The sequence below is a fragment of the Rattus norvegicus genome, chromosome 15 (genome assembly GCF_036323735.1).
Source record: "Rattus norvegicus strain BN/NHsdMcwi chromosome 15, GRCr8, whole genome shotgun sequence".
Taxonomy (NCBI): domain Eukaryota; kingdom Metazoa; phylum Chordata; class Mammalia; order Rodentia; family Muridae; genus Rattus; species Rattus norvegicus.
This window is the reverse complement of record NC_086033.1, coordinates 27146155-27164833: the sequence shown is the minus strand read 5'-3', so window position 1 is coordinate 27164833 and position 18679 is coordinate 27146155. Positions and strand designations below refer to the sequence as shown.

Genomic DNA, 18679 nt, shown 5'->3' with positions numbered 1-18679 from the left:
CACTGAGCTAAATCCCCAGCCCCCAGATGTGTGTTCTTAACAGGAAGGTGTTTTTCCATCCTATTTAAAAATGCCCCCTTAGGGGGGCTGGAGAGATGGCTCAGCGGTTAAGAGCACTGACTACTCTTCCAGAGGTCCTGAGTTCAAATCCCAGCAACCACATGGTTGCTCACAACCATCTGTAATGAGATCTGATGCCCTCTTCTGGAGTGTCTGAAGACAGCTACAGTGTACTCATACATAATAAACAAATAAACCTTTAAAAAGCCTCCTTAGGGGTTGGGGATTTAGCTCAGTGGTAGAGCGCTTGCCTAGGAAGCGCAAGGCTCTGGGTTCGGTCCCCAGCTCCGAAAAAAAAGAAAAAAAAAGCCTCCTTAGTCTTCTGTAGGAATTATATAAAGACCCAAAGGGGTTCATGAACGACGGGGGTCTCTTTTACCTCCTAGCACCCCGAAGGTGATGACTGGAGGCCAAAACCTATTTTAGGTGATGAAGATTCTGAACCTGGTCTGAGGTTGAAGTTACAGAGCATTCTGAGTTCTCAAGGACCCACTCCGTGCGGCATACCTTGAAAGCCTGCTTGTAAACAAAGGTCTCGGATCCTCCTTCAGAACCCTTCGACTTGCTGAATAAGAGCAGGTCCTCGAAGAGAAAGACATGGCGTAGGCACTTTTTCCGGCCACAGATGACAGTGAAAGGGTCCCGATGCAGGAGCTGTCCCTGTTCTCTCAGATCTATCTGGAGAGAGAGAAGGAATGGTCAGTCTAGGGGGCCTTCTTGTGATGTTATGGTATGTAAAGGATTTAGAGGGAAGGGGCCTAACGGACTGTCTGCTGGCATGGTCAGGAAGTCAGCAAGGGCTTCCATACCCTATCCACCGTCTCTCCTGCACACAAGTCTAGTGGCACAGACTTTCTTACAAAGGTAAAAAATTGCACTGCAGAGTCGGTGCCCAGCCTGCCATGGGGAAGTCCGTGCACACCGGAGATGCAGAAGGAGAACCAGCAAAGAGCATGGGTGGGTCCACCTAGAGCGGCGGTTCTCAACCTTCTAACGCTTCAACCCTTTGATACAGTTCCTCGTGTTGTGGTGCCTCCCCACCCACAAACGATAAAACGATTTTTTTCCGGAGCTGGGGACCGAACCCAGGGCCTTGCGCTTGCTAGGCAAGCGCTTTACCACTGAGCTAAATCCCCAACCCCGATAAAACGATTTTTGTTGTTACTTCCTAACTGTAATTTTTGCTACAGTTATATACATCATAGTGTAAATGTCCGTGTCTTCTGATGGTCTTAGGCAACCCCTAAGGGTCTTTGGATCCTCCAAAGGGTAGAGACCCACAGGTTGAGAACTGCTGATCTAGAGGGAGTTCTGGATCTGGAATCAGTATGGGAAAGAGATTAGGTCGAGGAAACTACGGTAGGCCAGAGAGGTAGAGCAGACAGGGAATGAGAAGGATTAGGGATGGGACAGAAGAGCGCTGTGCAGATAGAAGAGCAGAGGATGTTGGACTGAACTTCTTATTTATAGACAAGGCAACAAAGGGCTAGTCAGAGCCTAGGGCCACTGACTTCGGCTCTGGTTCTGTGGCCACCAGCCCACACTTTCTAGGGCTGTAGTGCCACACAGTGTGAGCAAGCAGAGGTGGAGCCCAGGACCTTACCTCACAGCCTCGCACAGCTTCCACAGCGAGCAGATCTCTGCCTCGGGCCTCTTGTTCCTGGAGCAGCTGTACAGCAGCCCTGAGGGCCTGGCGTTCGGAGCTTAGCTCAGGCCCAGCTTCCCTCAGGAGCTCCTCCAGGAGCTGTGCGTACCGAGCTAGCTGTTCCAGAGGCTGCTGCAGGGCCCGGGGCAAGCAAGGGCTGCCCTCCATAGAACCCTAGGGTAGGACCAGAGCAGGGGATGAGAAGAAGGGTTGGGGCTGGTAGGAGCCAAAGTCCGAGGATAAGAGTGTGAGAGGCTGGGTACAGGCTTTGGGAAACAGAGGACCAAATACTCTTTTTTTTTTTTTTTTTTTGGTTCTTTTTTTCGGAGCTGGGGACCGAACCCAGGGCCTTGCGCTTCCTAGGCAAGCACTCTACCACTGAGCTAAATCCCCAGCCAAAGGCATCTTTTTTTTTTTTTTTCCCGGAGCTGAGGACCGAACCCAGGGCCTTGAGCTTGCTAGGCAAGTGCTCTACCACTGAGCCCGGACCAAATACTCTTAAAGGTAAAGAAAGGGGCCTGCAAGACTCAGTGGGTAACGGGGCTTCTTAGTCAGCCTGACAACCTGAGTTTCATTCTCAGGATCCACACTTCAGAAAGAACTGACGCATGCAGGTTGTCCTCTGACCTCTACATCTCTACATGGACACCACAGTGCGTGCATGTGTGTGTGTGTGTGTGTGTGTGTGTGTGTGTACATCTGTATATGTGTGTGTGCACATGTGTACACACATGTTCCAATAATAAAAGTGTAAAAAAAAGTTTTTTCCTTTTCCGTTTCTTTTTTTCTAAGAGAAAGAAAAAAGTAGAGGTAAGAGAGACAGCCCAGAACCTAAAGGAACTTGCCGGGCTGGAGAGATGGCTCAGAGGTTAAGAGCACTGGCTGCTCTTCCAGAGGTCCTGAGTTCAAATCCCCGCAACCACATGGTGGCTCACAACCATCTGTAATGAGATCTGATGCCCTCTTCTGGTGTGTCTGAAGACAGCTACAGTGTACTCATATATAATAAATAAAAAAATCTTAAAAAAAAAAAAAAGAAAAGAAAGGAACTTGCCACCAAGCTTGGGAATCAAGTTCCATCCCTGGGACCCAGGTGGTGGAAAGAGAACCAACTCCTGTGAGTTGTCCTGTGACTTCCCCACCTGTGACTTCCCCACCTGTGACTTCCCCACCTGTGACTTCCCTACCTGTGACTTGCAGCTCTCCTGTGCTGGAGGAGATCCCAGGTCATAGCAATGTAAGCCCTCTGGCTTTTACAGCCCTTTTCACATCTTTTCATATGAAACCCTTCGGTCCTTTTGCTCTCGGTTGGACATGGTGCATACTGCCCTTGCTTATCACATGCAGAAACAGAGAAGCCAAGGGGCTGGAGGGATGGCTCTGCGGTTAAGAGCACTTACAGCTCTTGCAGAGGACCCGGTTCAGTTCCCAGCACCCACACAGTGGCTCACGACTATCTGGGACTCCCGTTTCAGGTGATCTGTGTTCTCTTCTGGCCTCCTTGTGCACTAAGCACAGTCATAAAACACATACATACCTGCAGGCGAATAGTTACACACATAAAATAAAAATAAATAAATCTTAAAACGAGTGAGCAAGCAAGCAAACAAACGAAAACCCAACAACAAAACAAACAAAAAAGAGGCCCAAGGAATCAAGAGTTTCGCCCAGATTCCTTCCAGTGGGGGTTCTGGATAAGAGCCCGGCCTCTTCTGTGTCTCAGTGCAATGCTAGGAGACCCTCTTGATTCCCAGACAGCGATCTAGGAGGTTACCGGAGATTCCTGGAGAATGTTCCTGAGTTCATCCACGGAAGAATGTTTTCCCTGAGAGTTCAAGGTGAGGTGATTTCTTAGGTCTTCCTGGTCCTTTCTCCTAAAAACATTTTCTCATTCTACTTATATTTGTGTGTGTGTGTGTGTGTGTGGGTGTGTGTGTGTGTGCGCGTGCGCGTGCACGCAGGCGTGTGCCGACATAAACATACTTGCAGTCAGTCAGAGGACAACTAACCATCAGGAGTCAGTGCTTGCATTTTAGCGCGTTGCTTCTGGAACTCAATTATTGGTCTTGGTGGCAAGTGTCCTTACCTACTAAGCCATCCTGTCGACCCACTTTTCTAAGAGTTGAAGGAAAGTTTACCTTGACCGAGGGGGTGAGCGCAGTCAGACCACTCTCCAGTTTATGCCTGTGCTTCACGAACTGTGCATAGAGGTTGAACTGGTCCCCCTGTGCCAGCAAGGAAGAGATAGTGAGTGTCGCTGGCTGGCGAGGGATCTAAATGTCTTCTCCCATCCCCACTAACCAAGGAGGGAGAAGCAGAAGGCACTCTGCCTGCCAAGGACTAGAATGGTCCTTTGAAGAGACAGTGAAGTCCACACAACACTTGAGGACAAGTAACACAAGGGCCAAGGTAAGGTACGGGGCCCTCGGGACTTCTCAAGTGGGAGAGGGTAGCGGGCAGCAGCAGTGGCGGGATGGTGGCTAGGGCAGAACACCGGAAGTGGCGCATTGCTCACATGGCGGAGGAAGCAGGCCCCAATGCGCAGAGGGTGGGCGGTGCAGCCCTGAAGCTCTTGTAGAAAGTGGGTCCCGTGGAAGCTGCGAAGCCTCTCTCGGACACTCAGGGCTGCAGCCCAGGTGCAGCGAAGCCCAGGAGTTAGCTCAGGCCCAGGCGGTGGCACTGGCTCATTCAGGGTGGTTATATATTCCTGTTCACAGTCAATCAGTTCAGACACTAGACGCTGCTGGGCACTGTGGGTACAGCCAGAGTAGCAGAGGTGTCACTGGCATGGGAAGGAATCACTACCCCCAATAGTGTAATGTCCTTTCCGCCTGCCTGTTCGAAACAATTGGTCTGAACTCTCACCTGATGCTTCGTTTCCGTTCCATTCGAGGGGTACCTATTCCCCAGGGTCCATCTGGCCCTCCAGCCCGGCCCAATAGCACGTGTTCGCGGGGTGAACATGTCCTATCTACCACTTCAGTACTGGTGACCTCCAGTCCTCGGATCAGCACAGCCCTTGGGGGTCTTCCATCTGCTTCTGGAGCTAACTCAAGGCCTTCTTCCTCATAGTCCTCTCCACATGGGGTCAGAGAGCAATGTGATGGGGCTGCCCGTGGCCCAGGGCTGCTGGGAAGCAGGAGGGAACTGAGGCTGGGCGAAGGGCTATGGGCTCCGTGCTGGGCCCCTGCGCTGCTGGCACTGTCTGCCCGACGTCGTCGGTGGCTTCTAGGACTGGCTTCCTCTCCCAGCTGCTGCTGAATCCTCCTTTCCAGCTCTTGGCAGCGTGCCCGACATCGGCCCCACTCTCGAAGGGCTGCGGGGCTACCCAAGTCTAGGGCCAGGGCTCGCATCTCTTGGAAGGTGCCTGCACTGGGCTCTGGGGCCCTTCGCAGGGCTAGGGCTGCCAGTACAGCTTCACGGCCAGGCCCAGCTCCTGCCAGCCGAGCACAGCCTTCATCTACCCATTCGTGTGCCTACAAAAACCAAACGAGTCGGAGGTAGAGAAAAAAGGTGAGGACACACGCCACGTCCAAACACATATTCCATTCCCAATGGCTTCCCAGGAGCAACACCTTCCCGCTCTTCCCCTGCCCCAGCATCCCAGTATACGCATGCTATTTGGAGATGGCATGGGCACATATATACAGCATGGAGTCAGGTTTGTAGTAAGCTGTTGCAAGTAGGGCTTTATCTAACTTTCACAGCACATGTGTAAATGCCTACAGAGGACCTTCCTCAGGGTTAAGGTCATTCAGCCTGGGTATGCTAAAAGTCCAAGCTGAGAAGATGGGCTTCCAAGGTACCACTCTTCTTTCTTTCTTTCTTTCTCTCTTTCTTTCTCTTTCTCTCTCTCTTCTTTTTTTTCCCTTTTTTTTTCGGAGCTGGGGACCGAACCCAGGGCCTTGCGCTTGCTAGGCAAGTGCTCTACCACTGAGCTAAATCCCCAACCCCTCTCTCTCTCTTCTTAAGATTTATTTATTATGAATACAGTGTTCTGCCTGCATGTGTGCCTGCAGCCCAGAAGAGGGCACCAGATCCCATTATAGATGGTTGTGAGCCACCATGTGGTTGCTGGGATTTGAACTCAGGACCTCTAGAAGAGCAGCGGGTGCTCTTAACCACTGAGCCGTCTCTCCAGCCCCACGTTACCACTCTTAACAACTGCCTGACCAACCACTCCAAGCTGAAGAGTCAGCTCAGAAGGATGTTCTGTACCCACCTGCTGGAAGAAACGCTGTAGCCTCAGGGCCCGATGGAGGCCACTCTCCACCTGCTCCAGCCGTTGTTCAAAGATATCTAGAACTTTCTGGGACGTGATGTCTTCCTCCAGAGCCAATGCTTCCCGGGCTTGGACTAGGCGCTCCTGAAGAAAGGCTGTGTTCACACTTGAGTTTTTTTCCCCCAGTGACACCTCCACTCCCATCTCCTCTCTGTCCTTACCTGCACCTCAGTGCTAAACGCTCGGAATCGAAGTTCTGTCTCTTGTAAGACTGACAGGGAGTTCCCAGGTATGGTGAAGCTGGCCAGCTGCTCTTCCCCTGGGCCAGACAGCCACTGCAGCACCTGAGAGAGAGAAGAAGTCTGTGAGGATGGGGGGAGTCTGTGTGGTGGTCAGGCTAAGGCTCACTCGGCCGACACCACCCTGATGCACAGGAGTGTGGTCCTCTTGGTCTCACTGGTGCTGTGGGATTGATAACAACGGATGATAACTGTTCGTTCCCTCAGGATTAAATGAGAAACTGGTATGTCGTCTCTGGTAAAACGCCACAAGAAGCAGAGCTTGCGGCAGGATGAGGAGACAGATAAAACTGATACGAACGAAAGGCAGGAGGACGAAAGTTCCTCAGATAACAGGACCAAGAGGAATTCCACAGTCACTGAGCCCGACTGAGGAGTGGGCAGGAGACCTAGGCTCCAAGCCCGAAGGACAGCCCACGAGATGGTGCGTATGTGTGAGTGGGTATCCACTTCCACCTTCTTATGTACAACTGGATGGAATCTCCGACTTGTTCTGAAACGTTTGGCTAATTCTTTCCTCTGAAGAAAGTCTGGAAGCTGGGGTGGAGCAGCTAGAAGATGAGAAGTCTCAGAACGTTCCAAAAGTCCGGTGCCAGCAACAGCCACTTCTGAGCTCTGTGCTGAATTCACTTCTCATCCTGCCCACCTGTGTGCTGTACTTAACTGTCACTCAGCAGCAGCGTCTCTGGCCTAGCAGAGCTAGATCTCAAAGCGAAGCACTTTAAACCCTAAAATTCTGTTCTTAAAATAGGGTTTTAAACGGGTGGAGACGGCTACTCAATAGAGACGCCCCACCCCCCACCCCTGATAGAACAGCAGAAGCTGAGAGGCAACTTCTCCAGAACGCAAAGCCCTGGCTCCCCTGTAGCGCTGACTTTGAGATGACCCTTCTCACTCTAGGAGCGGGAGGACAGAAGCTGGAAGGGTGCGTGGTCCACGCTTAGTACGAACAGGGATGCTCATAAGCAGAGGCTAGACTCCCAGGCTGTGTCAGGGTGATGGGGGTCTCCTCACCTCCTGGACTTGGCGTAGGCGTTGGCGTTGTTCCTGCTGCTGCACCCGTAGGTTGGACAGACGCACGAGCTGGTGAATGGCCTCATCTACTTCCTGGTATAGCACAGCTGGGCCTGGGCCCTCTAGCCTGGGGAAAGCAAGGTGATTGAGCCTCTGCCCTGGCCAGGCTTTCAGCTCCGTCTTTGTACCCTCAGGGATGCAAACATCAGAGGTGTCATGGCACTGGGAATCAGACTCGTACCGTAACCTCCCTTACTGAATTAGCCTGGCTGAGATATTTAGCATCTTTCATCCTCCGCGTCCTCATTTCTAATCATAACTAGCACACGGGGAAGTTGTGGGGGTTATGAGCGTAAAGGCACCGTATCGTGTCCAGCTCAATTAGAGTAAGGATTATCTGTCACTTAAGGTTTAACACGGCTCTCTGCGGACTCCCTCCCACTTGCTTCTGCACACCCATCTCTCTCACTTGCTGCTATGCGTGGAGCGCAGGCGCATCAGGATGGCTCCTCCGTTCCTCTGTAGCGCCGTCAGCCGAGGATCTGCCAGCACCTTTTGCAGGGGCTCAGGCATTCCCACCGACTCCTGGGGACAATGAAACCTTTTGAGTTCCACCAGAGAATGCCCACCCCAGTCCCTTTTACATCCCCCGTTATTCCACGTCACTCCTTACCTCTTCTTTGGATTCTGCCGCTCCCTCGAGCTCCTCAATGGCCTGCCGAACAGAGGTCAGCACACCTTGGCACAAGGTGCACAGCCTTGCCACCTCCTGAAACCCACATGGAGAGACAGAGTTAAGGGATGGGGTCCAGGGTAAGAAATATTCTGGTGTGACCCAGGCTTTTAATCCCAGCACTCAGAAGCTCTATGAGTTTGATGCTAGTCCGGTCTACAAAGTGAGGTCCACGACGGCTAGGGCTATGAAGAGAGACCCTGTCTCAAAACCAACCAACCAAAAAAACAAACAAACGGGGTTGGGGATTTAGCTCAGCGGTAGAGCACTTGCCTAGCAAGCGCAAGGCCCTGGGTTCAGTCCCCAGCTCCGAAAAAAAGAAAAGAAAAACAAACAAACAAACAAACAAACAAACAAGCAAACAAGAAAATGGAAGCAAGCAAGCTGGCCACAGGATGGAGATGGGAATCCTGGAGACTTGTGTGGAAATAACGCTGGGGTCAGTTGCTGGTTTTCTTGCTCTCAAGTTATATAGTATTGAGCAAACTTATAAACCCTAAAACTCATTTTACTCAACAGCAAAGAGTAGGTTTTGTTAATTTTAAGGAAATGATGTTGGCCTGGTACCAAGCACGGCTGAGGCAATACAGCTCTGTGTGAGCTTCCCTCACATCTCTTGCCTCTGGTCTTCACTCTGAAGACCTCTTTCTGCCTCCCCTTCCTCTGCTTTTCCTCTGATACACATCCATGCTAAGAAACCCTGTTTGTATCCATCTGTTCTTGTGTTCATTCTCCTTCTATTCTGAAATACTCACATTTGGAATCATGGGAGCGTGAAGGTGAATACAGAGGCCACCTAGAGACCATGCACAATTGGTATATCATTTGACAGTGAAAGATCCTGCATGCTGTGGATACTGGTGTAGTGAGCAGGCACAGAAAGGGGCACCATCTCCAGAAGTGAGGTAAAGAGACTTGCAAGGCCACATGGAACCAACTTCTCAACTCTCAGAACTTTCTAGAAACCCATGGAACTATCGCGAACACCTTTCTACTTGTTTCATGATATCTTGGTATCTCCCACTAGCAAGCATACATTACTTAATGTCAAGTTAAGAATTTGATGTACTTGGGGGGGGGCTAGGGAGCTGGAGAGATGGCCCAGTAGTTATGAGCATGTGTTACTCTACATGAGGACCCAAGTTTGATTCCCAGCACTCACAAGTAGCTGACAACTGCCTGTAACTCCAGATTCACGGGCTCTAATGCCTCTGGCCTCCAAGGACACCCACACACATGGCATTCACTCAAATAGACACACACACACACACACACACACGCGCGCGTGTGCATGCTTAAAAATAAAATAAATCTTTAAAAAAATTTAAAAAGAATTAGGGGCTGGGGATTTAGCTCAGTGGTAGAGCACTTACCTAGGAAGTGCAAGGCCCTGGGTTCGGTCCCCAGCTCCGAAAAAAAAAAAAAAAAAAAAAAAAGAACCAAAAAAAAAAAAAAAATTAAAAAGAATTAAAAAATTTGGGTGGTAGCTGGAAAGAAGGTTCACGCATTAAGAGCCCTTGTTCTAACTGTGTGGTGGCAGCCCATAGTTTTTCTTTTCTTTTCTTTTCTTTTCTTTCTTTTTTTTTTTTTGGAGCTGGAGACCGAACCCAGGGCCTTGCGCTCGCTAGGCAAGCGCTCTACCGCTGAGCTAAATCCCCAACCCCCCAGCCCATGGTTTTAATCTCAGTGCTCGGAGGCAGAGGCAAGTAGATCTTTATAAGTTCGAGGCCAGCCTGCTCTACAGAGCTAGTTCTAGGAGGCAGCCAGGTCTACACAGAGAAATTCTGTTGAAGGAGGAGGAGGAGGAGGAGGGAGAGGAGGAGGAGGAGGAGGAGGAGCAGGGGGGAACACTTGTTGCCCTTGTAGAGGCCCATATCTTTTTTTTTTAAGATTTATTTATTTATTATATATAAGCACACTGTCGCTGTCTTCAGACACACCAGAAGAGGGCATCAGATCTCATTATGGATGGTTGTGAGCCACCACGTGGTTGCTGGGAATTGAACTCAGGACCTCTGGAAGAGCAGTCAGTGCTCTTAACCACTGAGCCATCTCTCCAGCCCCCTAGAGGCCCATATCTTATGACCTTCTGTAATTCCAGGGGATCTGATTCTTCTTTTAACTTCCAGGGCAACACACACAAGTGCAAAGTACATACATACATTCAGGAAAAACATTAATATGCAATAAATAAAAAAATTAACAATTATTTTCCATCTTCCCAATGGCCAACATTTGCTCCCAGTTCACGAGTCAGAACTCTTTTCTGAACCAAATGGAACTGCATCTTTCCCAGCCCCATGGTTATGTTAGTGTCTGTCTCTTCTCCTAGACAGTCCTGAGCTGGGTCCTTTCCAGCTCCCAGGACCCTAGGTGCTGAAAGAGTTTACCTGATGTATCTCTGCCCAGTGGTTGGGGGAGAGGTCCCTGTGACCTCCTAAGTCCCACTGTAGCTCCTCTGGCTTGGCCACTCTTTTCAGATCCTTCTCTGACAGCAACTCAGCTCCCTACAGACATGAAAACAGAGGAGTTTTCTGCACGGGTGATTCAGACTAATCTGCGAGATCAGCAAGGTTTCCCTCCCCTCTCCATCACTAATAGGTGGGAGACAACCTACCTGAAAGCCACAGAGTTCTTCTGGAGGGTCTTCATGAGTGAGGATCAGCAGTCTCTGAATGAACGGAGGGTCGCCTGAGTCCTAAGGGCAAAGAAGAATATCCCTACACTTGGACAGTTGAATGACCTGGAATGGCTGCCACTGGGGAAAAGTGAGAATCTAGGGGACAAGACTCACTCAAGTAGTTGATTACCTGAAGCTGACTCAAGGCAGGAAGAAGTGCTGGAGGCAGTGGGGGCACCTTGCGAAGGTCAAGGAGGATGGTCAGCCCCAATAATTGCAGATCAGGCCTGTGGAGGCAAGGATAGCCAAAGGTGTGTGTGTGTGTGTGTGTGTGCGCGCGCGCGCGCGTACACACGTGCACACATGCATGAGACAACGAAGAGAAGCCAAAGAAGAATACAGATCTTGGGGTATAGAGCTAAACAAAACATTCTCAGCAGAGGAATATCAAATGGCCAAATAGCACCTAAAGGAATGTTCAACATCCTTAGTCATCAGGGAAATGCAAATCAAAACAACCCTGAGACTTCACCTCACACCAGTGAGAATGGCTAAGATAAAAAACTCAGGGGACAGCAGATGCTGGCAAGGATGTGGAGAAAGAGGAACACTCCTCCATTGTTGGTGGGATTACAAGCTGGTACAACCACTTTGGAACTCAGTCTGGAGGTTCCTCTGAAAATTGGACATTGAACTACCTGAGGACCCAGCTATACCACTCCTGGGCATATACCCAAAAGATGCTCCAACATACAACAAAGACACGTGCTCCACTATGTTCATAGCAACCTTATTTATAATAGCCAGAAGCTGGAAAGGACCCAGATGCCCTTCAACAGAGGAATGAATTAAAAAACTGTGGTACATCTACACAATGGAGTACTACTCAGCTATCAAAAACAATGACTTCATGAAATTCATAGGCAAATAGAATGAATTAGAAAATATCATCCTGAGTGAGATAACCCAATCACAGAAAAACACACTTGGTATGTATTCATTGATAAGTGGATATTGATAAGCTCGAATTACCCAAGATGCAATCCACAGACCACAGGAAACTCAAGAAGAAGGATGACTAAATGCGGATGCTCCCACTCCTCAAAAGGGGAAAAAATATCCATAGGAGGGGATATGGAAGCAAAGTTTAGAGCAGCGACTCAAGGAATGGCCATTCAGAGCCTGTCCCACATGTGGCTCATATATATACAGAGACAAAAACTAGATAAGATTGATGAAGCTAAAAAATGCATGCTGAAAGGGACTGGATATAGATCTCTCCTGAGAGACACATCCAGAGCATGTCCAATACAGAGGTCAATGCTAGCAGCAAACCACTGAACTGAGAACAGGACCCCCTTGGGGGGAATTAGAGGAAGGATTGAAAGAGTTGAAGGAGCTTGCTACCCCATAAAAACAACAATGCCAACCAACCAGAGCTTCCAGGGACTAAACCACTACCAAAAGACTATACATGGACTGACCCAGGGCTCCAACTGCATATGTAGCAGAGAATAGTCTTGTTGGGGCACCAGTGGAAGGGGAAGCTCTTGGTCCTGCCAAGGTTGGATCCCCAGTGCCGGGGAATATGGGGGGCAGTAAGGGGAGTGTATGGGAGAATACCTGTGTGGGGAAGGGGGAGGGGAGGGGATGGTGGCTTATGGACAGGAAACTGGGAAGGGGAATAACATTTGAAATGTAAGTAAAGAAATATATCTAATAAAAATATTAAAAAAAATACAGATCTTCTGGCTAGCACTAACAGGCTTTGGAAGTTAGTAACACCATATTTGGGAAGCAATGAGCAAACAGTCAATGTCTGGGCCACGCGCCCAATAGGCAAGTTAACAATCAAGAGCCTACACTGACATGGCTATTGGGTCAGGGGGCTAGAACTCTACGTGCTATAATGGCATAGATTCAAGGCCATAGCACTTGTCAATAGGTACTCAGTGTACACAAAGTGTTTGTTGGATAAATAGATATAGAGAATCAGCAGGGTTGACTTTAAAGGTCATAAAAGATATCTTAAAAGTCAGATTTGAAGGGCCAAGGTCAAGGGCTTGAAAATCTGAGGGTTGAAATAGCAGGCCAAGGTCTTTCAAAGGGAAGCAGGTTGTCCTGACTCTGCACATGAATGCCCAGGGTACCCATGCCTGTGATGCTTACCTAAGCAGTGAGTGGAGATAGCGAAGAGCAGTGCTCAGTGTCTCTTGGGAGGGTGAGGGCTCCTCAGGAAGGCATGGAGGTGGAGGCGTAATCCTCAGCAGAGCTCTCCCAGTCTGATCTACCCCTCCTGAAGACAGAAAGTGGCCAGGCTGTCCTGGCTGGGATCAATCTTTGACCACTTTCCCTCCCTTCCACCTTTCCCTTCCTCCCAAGTCCACTTCACTTTTCCAAAACCCCTTCCCACCTACCCTGTGTGTGTGTTTAACATGTCCTTGTTTGTGCGTATACATGTATACACGCATGTAGAGGCCAGAGGTCATTGTAAGATGTCTTTCTCAATCACCCCTCCCCCATTTTTTGTTTTTGTTTTTTTTCAAGACAGTATCTTTCTGTGTAGCTTTGGCTGTCCTGGAACTTACTCTGTAGACTATGCTGGCCTCGAACCCAGAGATCTGCCTGCCTCTACTTCTTGAGTGCTGGTATTAAAGGTGTTGTTCATATCCCCCACCCCCACCCCCACTGCCCAGCTACCACCTTTTTATTTTTTTTAAAGACACAGTTTCTCACTGGATCTGGAGAAGCTCTGGTTCAGCTAGACTGGCTGGCCAATGAGTACAAGACATCCACCGGTCTCAGCCTTCCCTTTTTTCCCAGTTTTGGGGTTACTGGGTCCACTCTTTTTTTTTTCTTTCTTTCTTTTTTTCGGAGCTGGGGACCGAACCCAGGGCCTTGCGCTTGCTAGGCAAGCGCTCTACCACTGAGCTAAATCCCCAACCCCACTGGGTCCATTCTTATGTGGACGCCAAGGATCTGAACTCAGTCCTGGAGCTTACGAATCAGGCACTTTGCCGACTGAGTCGTCTGCCCAGCCCCTTCTATTCACGGATGCTCACTGACCAGTCAAAATGAAGAATCCAGATGACATCAAGTCCCAAACTATAAGTGGGTCATCCGAAGCAGAAACTGGGGGAGTTTCTTCTGGGATGCTGTCTTCTTTTACGTCCTGCACAGTCTCCAGGGGCTGTGTTGGAGGCTCAGATGGGAACCATTCAGGACCTGTGGATCCTGTGCAGACAGATGTAGGATTACTCTGCTCTGTTCCCAGTCTACTCCAGTCCCCTCCCTTGGTCCTTGCCCCTGGATCTCACCTGCCGTACACTCCGGGGGCAACTCCTCTTTCTCACTCTCTCTATTCCCCTCTTCTGGAGGCTCATAGTCTTCTGGGGGTGCAGGCTCTTTTTCATCTGCTGGCTTGAGTTCCTCTTTTGATTCAGACTCTGGCTTCCCAGAATCCTCTTTCTCCTTAACCAGGCTGCATTCTACAGGTTCCTGTTCACTGGGTGAGGGCAGACTAAGGACTTCCGGCTGTCTAGTCTCTTCTTTGTCCCGGGGGCTGAGTGGGGTACTCTCCCCTCCCCGACTTACAGCACCTCTGCCCGCAGCTCGCTTCTTCCTTCTGTTTCCTTTGCCGGTTCTTCGAGGGGTATCAGGTGGTCCTTCAGTCCCCTGGCCCACTCCTCCCACAGCCTCCCCTGACAGAAGGCAGGATTCAGAGGCTTCTCCTGAAGCCTCTGCCGGGGGCTCAGGTGCCTCGAGGACTGCTGCATCTGGGTCTGCCTCAGCCCCTGAAGGGGAGTCCGAAGAGGCTCCGGTGCTACTACCCTCACCAGGTGGGCGTGTCCCATCCTGATCCCGAGACCCCGGGCCTTTCTGATTCATCCATGCCCTGTGTCTCCGGTGCCTACCCTTCCCTCCAGTGGTCTTACGAGCCGGTACTGTGCGAGTCCTGGAGAGGCCTGAGGCCTCAGCATCTATGGGGCTTCCCCTCACAGGCAGCGTCACTTCCAACAGCTCGACGTATTCACCTTCTGGACCTTCTGCAGGAGCATTGTGTCCATCCCCAGGACTCCGGGTACCAAGTACCTCCTCAGGGAGTGGAGAGCTAGGAAGCCCCGGAGGTCCAGAGGGCAGTTCTGGAGGCAATGTGCTTGGCTGATGTCCCACCATGAGGCCCTCTTTGTGCACAAATCTTGGGCAGACGAGCTCAGCCCAGGGTAGCCGCTGAATTCCAGAGGGTGCAGACAGAAGGCAGGTGCTGAGACGCCCTGTTGGCCGGTCCTTGTTAATGCCTTGTAGCCACTCGGGTGTGAATAGGTAGGCACAGGCTTCATTGGGCACTGGGAGCTCCTGTACCCGCCCACCTCCTGGCGCCAGACATTTCAGTGCCAGACGGGGTGCTTGGGCTGCAGAAGGCACTACCTGCAGGTAGAAGTCTCCGGGACGCAGCAGCTGCCAGGGAAGGGCCGCTAGCTGCACCACCACTTGCTCGTGCAAGCAGAGTGGCCAGCCCTCGTGGAAGAAGAGGAATCCACTATACTGGGCCTGGAGAGAGAAATGAGAGGCTGAAGAAAACCAGCAGGAGGGGGCTGTGAGAAGAATCGCACAGTAGGAAGGACTGGCCTTCTGTCAGGTGGGTTAAAACCCCCAGGGGACAGGAAAGGAAGACCAGACGAAAGACCCGGATGCTTTGGTGGAAGAAGCTTTCCTAGAAAGCTAGTTTGTCTGTGTGGGAAGGTAAGAACCCCAGTCATCACAGAGATCTGCTCAATCTATGCCACTGCCTTGGCGGAATCAAAGACAGTTACGCTGGTCTTTCTATCTGTAGAAATGGAGAATCTTTTCTGAATCGCAGCGTCTGAGTCTGAGGCAGTGTTTTAAGATATCCGCGAGGAGACAATATTTGAAACTTGTTCTGGAAAAGTCAGGGTCTCTTGGGGGGGGGGCATATGTGTTAAGGGGCAATATTAAAGGGAAATGAATGCCTCTGAATATTGTTAGTATTTGAGTAGTCACAATCACGGGAGGTCAGCAAATGAGAACTAAGGGCTCCTGTGGAGAACAGCATTGGAAAGACTGTGTCTCTAACTGGGAGGAAATTAGCCTGGCAGAAAAGGGTGGACAGCCACTCACACAGGCTTCCTGCTGGACCTTGGCAAGCAGGTGTTTAGCGGGTACCAGGAAGTCCAGCGTGTACCTCAGCGCATCCTCCTGATATGTCCTCTCCACCACCTGGAACACCTGGCCCAACAGGGTTGGGGCTGTGGCTTCAAAGGGTGGGTACAAGGCAGCGAGCGTGCTCTGCACACAGTCCTCCACTGGTTCAGGCTCCTGGTAGAGACAATACCAAGTTATAGACACCTAGGCATTCTAAGCATGGCTCCTTGGGAGGTAGCTGGTCTGCAGACAGCTTTTGTCCCATATCGTATGTGCACAGTGAGTAATCACAAAACGCTGGCTGAATGAGGCAAAGGCTAGGAAGGAGGGGCCTGGCCAGTGAGTACACAGGGGCTTACTGTGGCTGCAGGTTTAAGCTTTGAGACCTTGGCTTTAGTGATCCAGGAAGAATTTATTATAAATGACTCAGTTCAGGGTTGTGAATTGAGGTGACTGGACTCCAGGAGAAAAGAGACAGGCTGGGCTTGTCTGATGATTAAGAATTCCAGGTTGTGGGGCTGGGGATTTAGCTCAGTGGTAGAGCGCTTACCTAGGAAGCGCAAGGCCCTGGGTTCGGTCCTCAGCTCAAAAAAAAAAAAAAGAATTCTGATAGATGGGGTGGGGTATGGGGTTTCTACACAGTCATCTTGCCAATAGATCCTCCCAGAGCTCACCATCCAGATACCTTTATTATAAGTGAAGGTATACCCACTCACAGACTACTGTGGTGGTAGTATCCTAGAGGTGGTTGGCTGGTGGGTGGGAAGAAAGAAGACTGTGGCTATCTCGGGTCTTTATAGAATCTCTTTCTTCCATTCCCAGAACCTGTGGGATTGTGGGATTGGCTACAATGGATTGGGCGGAGCCATTTGAAAGAAGATAAAGACATACCCAAAATTCTTGGAGAGGAGAGGATGTGGTCTGATGCTATGTATTCCTGCTGGTTTCTTTTTCTAGTTCCAGAAGGTTCTGTCTGATAAGGTGGACCCGCTGTCTGAAAGACTAAGCCGCGTCCCATTCTGACCACCTCCCTAAGTGAATCATTCACGGGCTACCTTTCTTCACCTCGCTTCCTAAATAACAGCTCTTGGGGTCTATTTCTTTGCAAGTACGTATATGTCTCAAGATGGCTTTTTTTTTTAGTTCCTTTTACCAGAAGTCTTGAGTAAATGAGGAAAGTACTCTGTAGTATTTACCTCTCTACCTCTCTTTGCATTTATTATTAGTTCTCTACCCATTGTAGACGGTCCTGCTTTCACCCCAAGACAAAAATTACTTATTTTACTCTCAAATCTCTCCAGCCAGAGTTGCTTAATCCAGGCTGTTTGGGAAGATTAGGGTATTCAGACACTCCAGAGACCAGCATTCTGTCTTATCAGCGCACAGACTTGGCTCCAAGGTGTGGGCGAGCAGACAGACCCTCAGTGTTCTCAGGACTGTGTACGTGGGTGGGAAGAAGGGTAGGGGTGAGGTTGAGTGGGCCCGAGCTCTGAAGTTAGGATCTGGGGAGCTACTGCTTGAGCAGCGAAGCAGCTGCAACCCATTAGGGGCGGTGAGCTCATGGCTGAACAAGAGTCCCAGCCACAGGAAACGGCCTCGGCAGGAGGGGAGGAGGGGTCTGGAGCAGGCGGAGGTGGGCAGGAGCCCAAGACACCAGGCCTCTGGTCGGCTGGGACCAAAAGGCGAGTGAGACTGAGTCAGCGCTCACTGGCCTAGTTCCTGTCTTGCTTCCAGCCCTCTGAGCAGGGTGATGCTTCCCAGGCTCTCCGTAGGCATTGCCCTGGCAGGGCCTCTCCCCCTCCTCCACGCTGCAATGAGCATTATAAGCTGCACCGCCTGGGCAGTGGGCGCCCTCGCCGCAGTACTCCATCGTACTTCTGGCTGGAAAGTTCCCGGCTGAATGTTCACTCGCGTTGACACGGGCTTCTGGTACCCTGAGTTGCTGCTCTCGGAGCCTCTACTTCGTGCACAGGATTCCATCCAGCTCCCTCCCTGCAGCGGTAGTGCTCTGAGGCAGGCTTTAGTTCCCTGCAGCTGCCTTGGGGAACTTTGTCCCAAAAACTATGGTTTTGGCTCTGGCAACGTCACGCCCATTGGCACAGCGGAACACCCCCTACCCACCCTCAAACAGCCCCCTTTCTGTGAGGGAATTTCCCTTTGGACATGCCCTTTGGCCCTAGCCCAGCCACAGCTGTGGCTAGTCCCTCAGGGCCGGATGGGTGGGCCCATCTCACCGGGTTTGGGGACAGGGATGGAAAATGGTGGTTCCAGGCAGGTCAGTTCTCATGACCCAGGACAGTGCCCTTTCCAGGTCTGCCGCCAGACCAACTCTCAGAGGGTCTCCAGGAGTAAAAAACTGGGATAGGGAGGGGGAGAGAAAACTCAGCAAAAGAAGACTGAGCAGGACCAAGAAGACCGGGGATGGGATGTGTGCAAAGACCATCGAAGGATGGGGAGGTGGCACAGAAGAAAGAAAGGGTCACGGTAGGGACTGGGCAGGCAGCAGGACTGCAGATCGAAGAAAAGAAGAGGGGGGATGGGAGGGTGGAGAGTCTTCGAAGCGCCGAGCAGCTCTAGGCGGGCACAGGAGGCACGGGGCTGGGGGCCCGGAGCGGGCTGCGCGAAGGCCGAGGGGACACCGGGGTGATTCGCGGGACTCACCATGGCTCGGCGTCGGGAGGTGTCCCACTCTTGGGCGGGCGGGGCGGGTGAGCCACCGCCTCCCTCCGGGCGCTCAGTCTCGCCGGGTCTAGCTGCAGGACAGCTCGCGCTGCGACCGCGGCTCTCCCAGCTCGCTCCGGAGCCCAGGCCGCGGGGCCCCGCCAGGGAGGGCCGAGACGGCCGCCTGCACCGCCCCGCCCAGCCCGGGACCCCAGCCGAGACACCCCCCCGTCCCCCGCCGCAAGCCTCGCCTCCGCTCCCC

The 18679-nt window shown here is 51.2% G+C and overlaps 1 protein-coding gene across 15 annotated transcripts in view; it reads right to left on the bottom strand.

Annotated features, from left to right (window-relative positions):
- Arhgef40 (Rho guanine nucleotide exchange factor 40) overlaps window positions 1–18679 on the bottom strand; it is a 23858-nt gene extending 5179 nt beyond the window's left edge. For 3 of the 15 annotated variants that reach the window (XR_010057835.1, XR_005493755.2, XR_010057836.1), the window contains exons 1-18: window positions 18418–18678; window positions 15733–15930; window positions 13911–15144; window positions 13660–13827; window positions 12763–12889; window positions 10784–10880; window positions 10591–10671; window positions 10364–10480; window positions 7914–8009; window positions 7710–7825; window positions 7241–7367; window positions 6149–6271; window positions 5928–6071; window positions 4571–5181; window positions 4221–4455; window positions 3844–3930; window positions 1664–1879; window positions 568–738 (exon numbers count right to left, since the gene is read on the bottom strand). Coding sequence is in view for 9 of the 15 variants with exons in the window: in XM_039093478.2 (XP_038949406.1) it covers window positions 568–738; window positions 1664–1879; window positions 3844–3930; window positions 4221–4455; window positions 4571–5181; window positions 5928–6071; window positions 6149–6271; window positions 7241–7367; window positions 7710–7825; window positions 7914–8009; window positions 10364–10480; window positions 10591–10671; window positions 10784–10880; window positions 12763–12889; window positions 13660–13827; window positions 13911–15144; window positions 15733–15930; window positions 18418–18420 (3951 nt within the window). In the remaining 6 variants the exon portion in view is untranslated. Of the gene's footprint in view, window positions 1–567; window positions 739–1663; window positions 1880–3843; window positions 3931–4220; window positions 4456–4570; window positions 5182–5927; window positions 6072–6148; window positions 6272–7240; window positions 7368–7709; window positions 7826–7913; window positions 8010–10363; window positions 10481–10590; window positions 10672–10783; window positions 10881–12762; window positions 12890–13659; window positions 13828–13910; window positions 15145–15732; window positions 15931–17990; window positions 18113–18417 lie in introns of those variants that run through there. The other 12 variants (XR_001841260.3, XM_063274401.1, XM_063274400.1 and 9 more) reach the window with 7 other exon arrangements.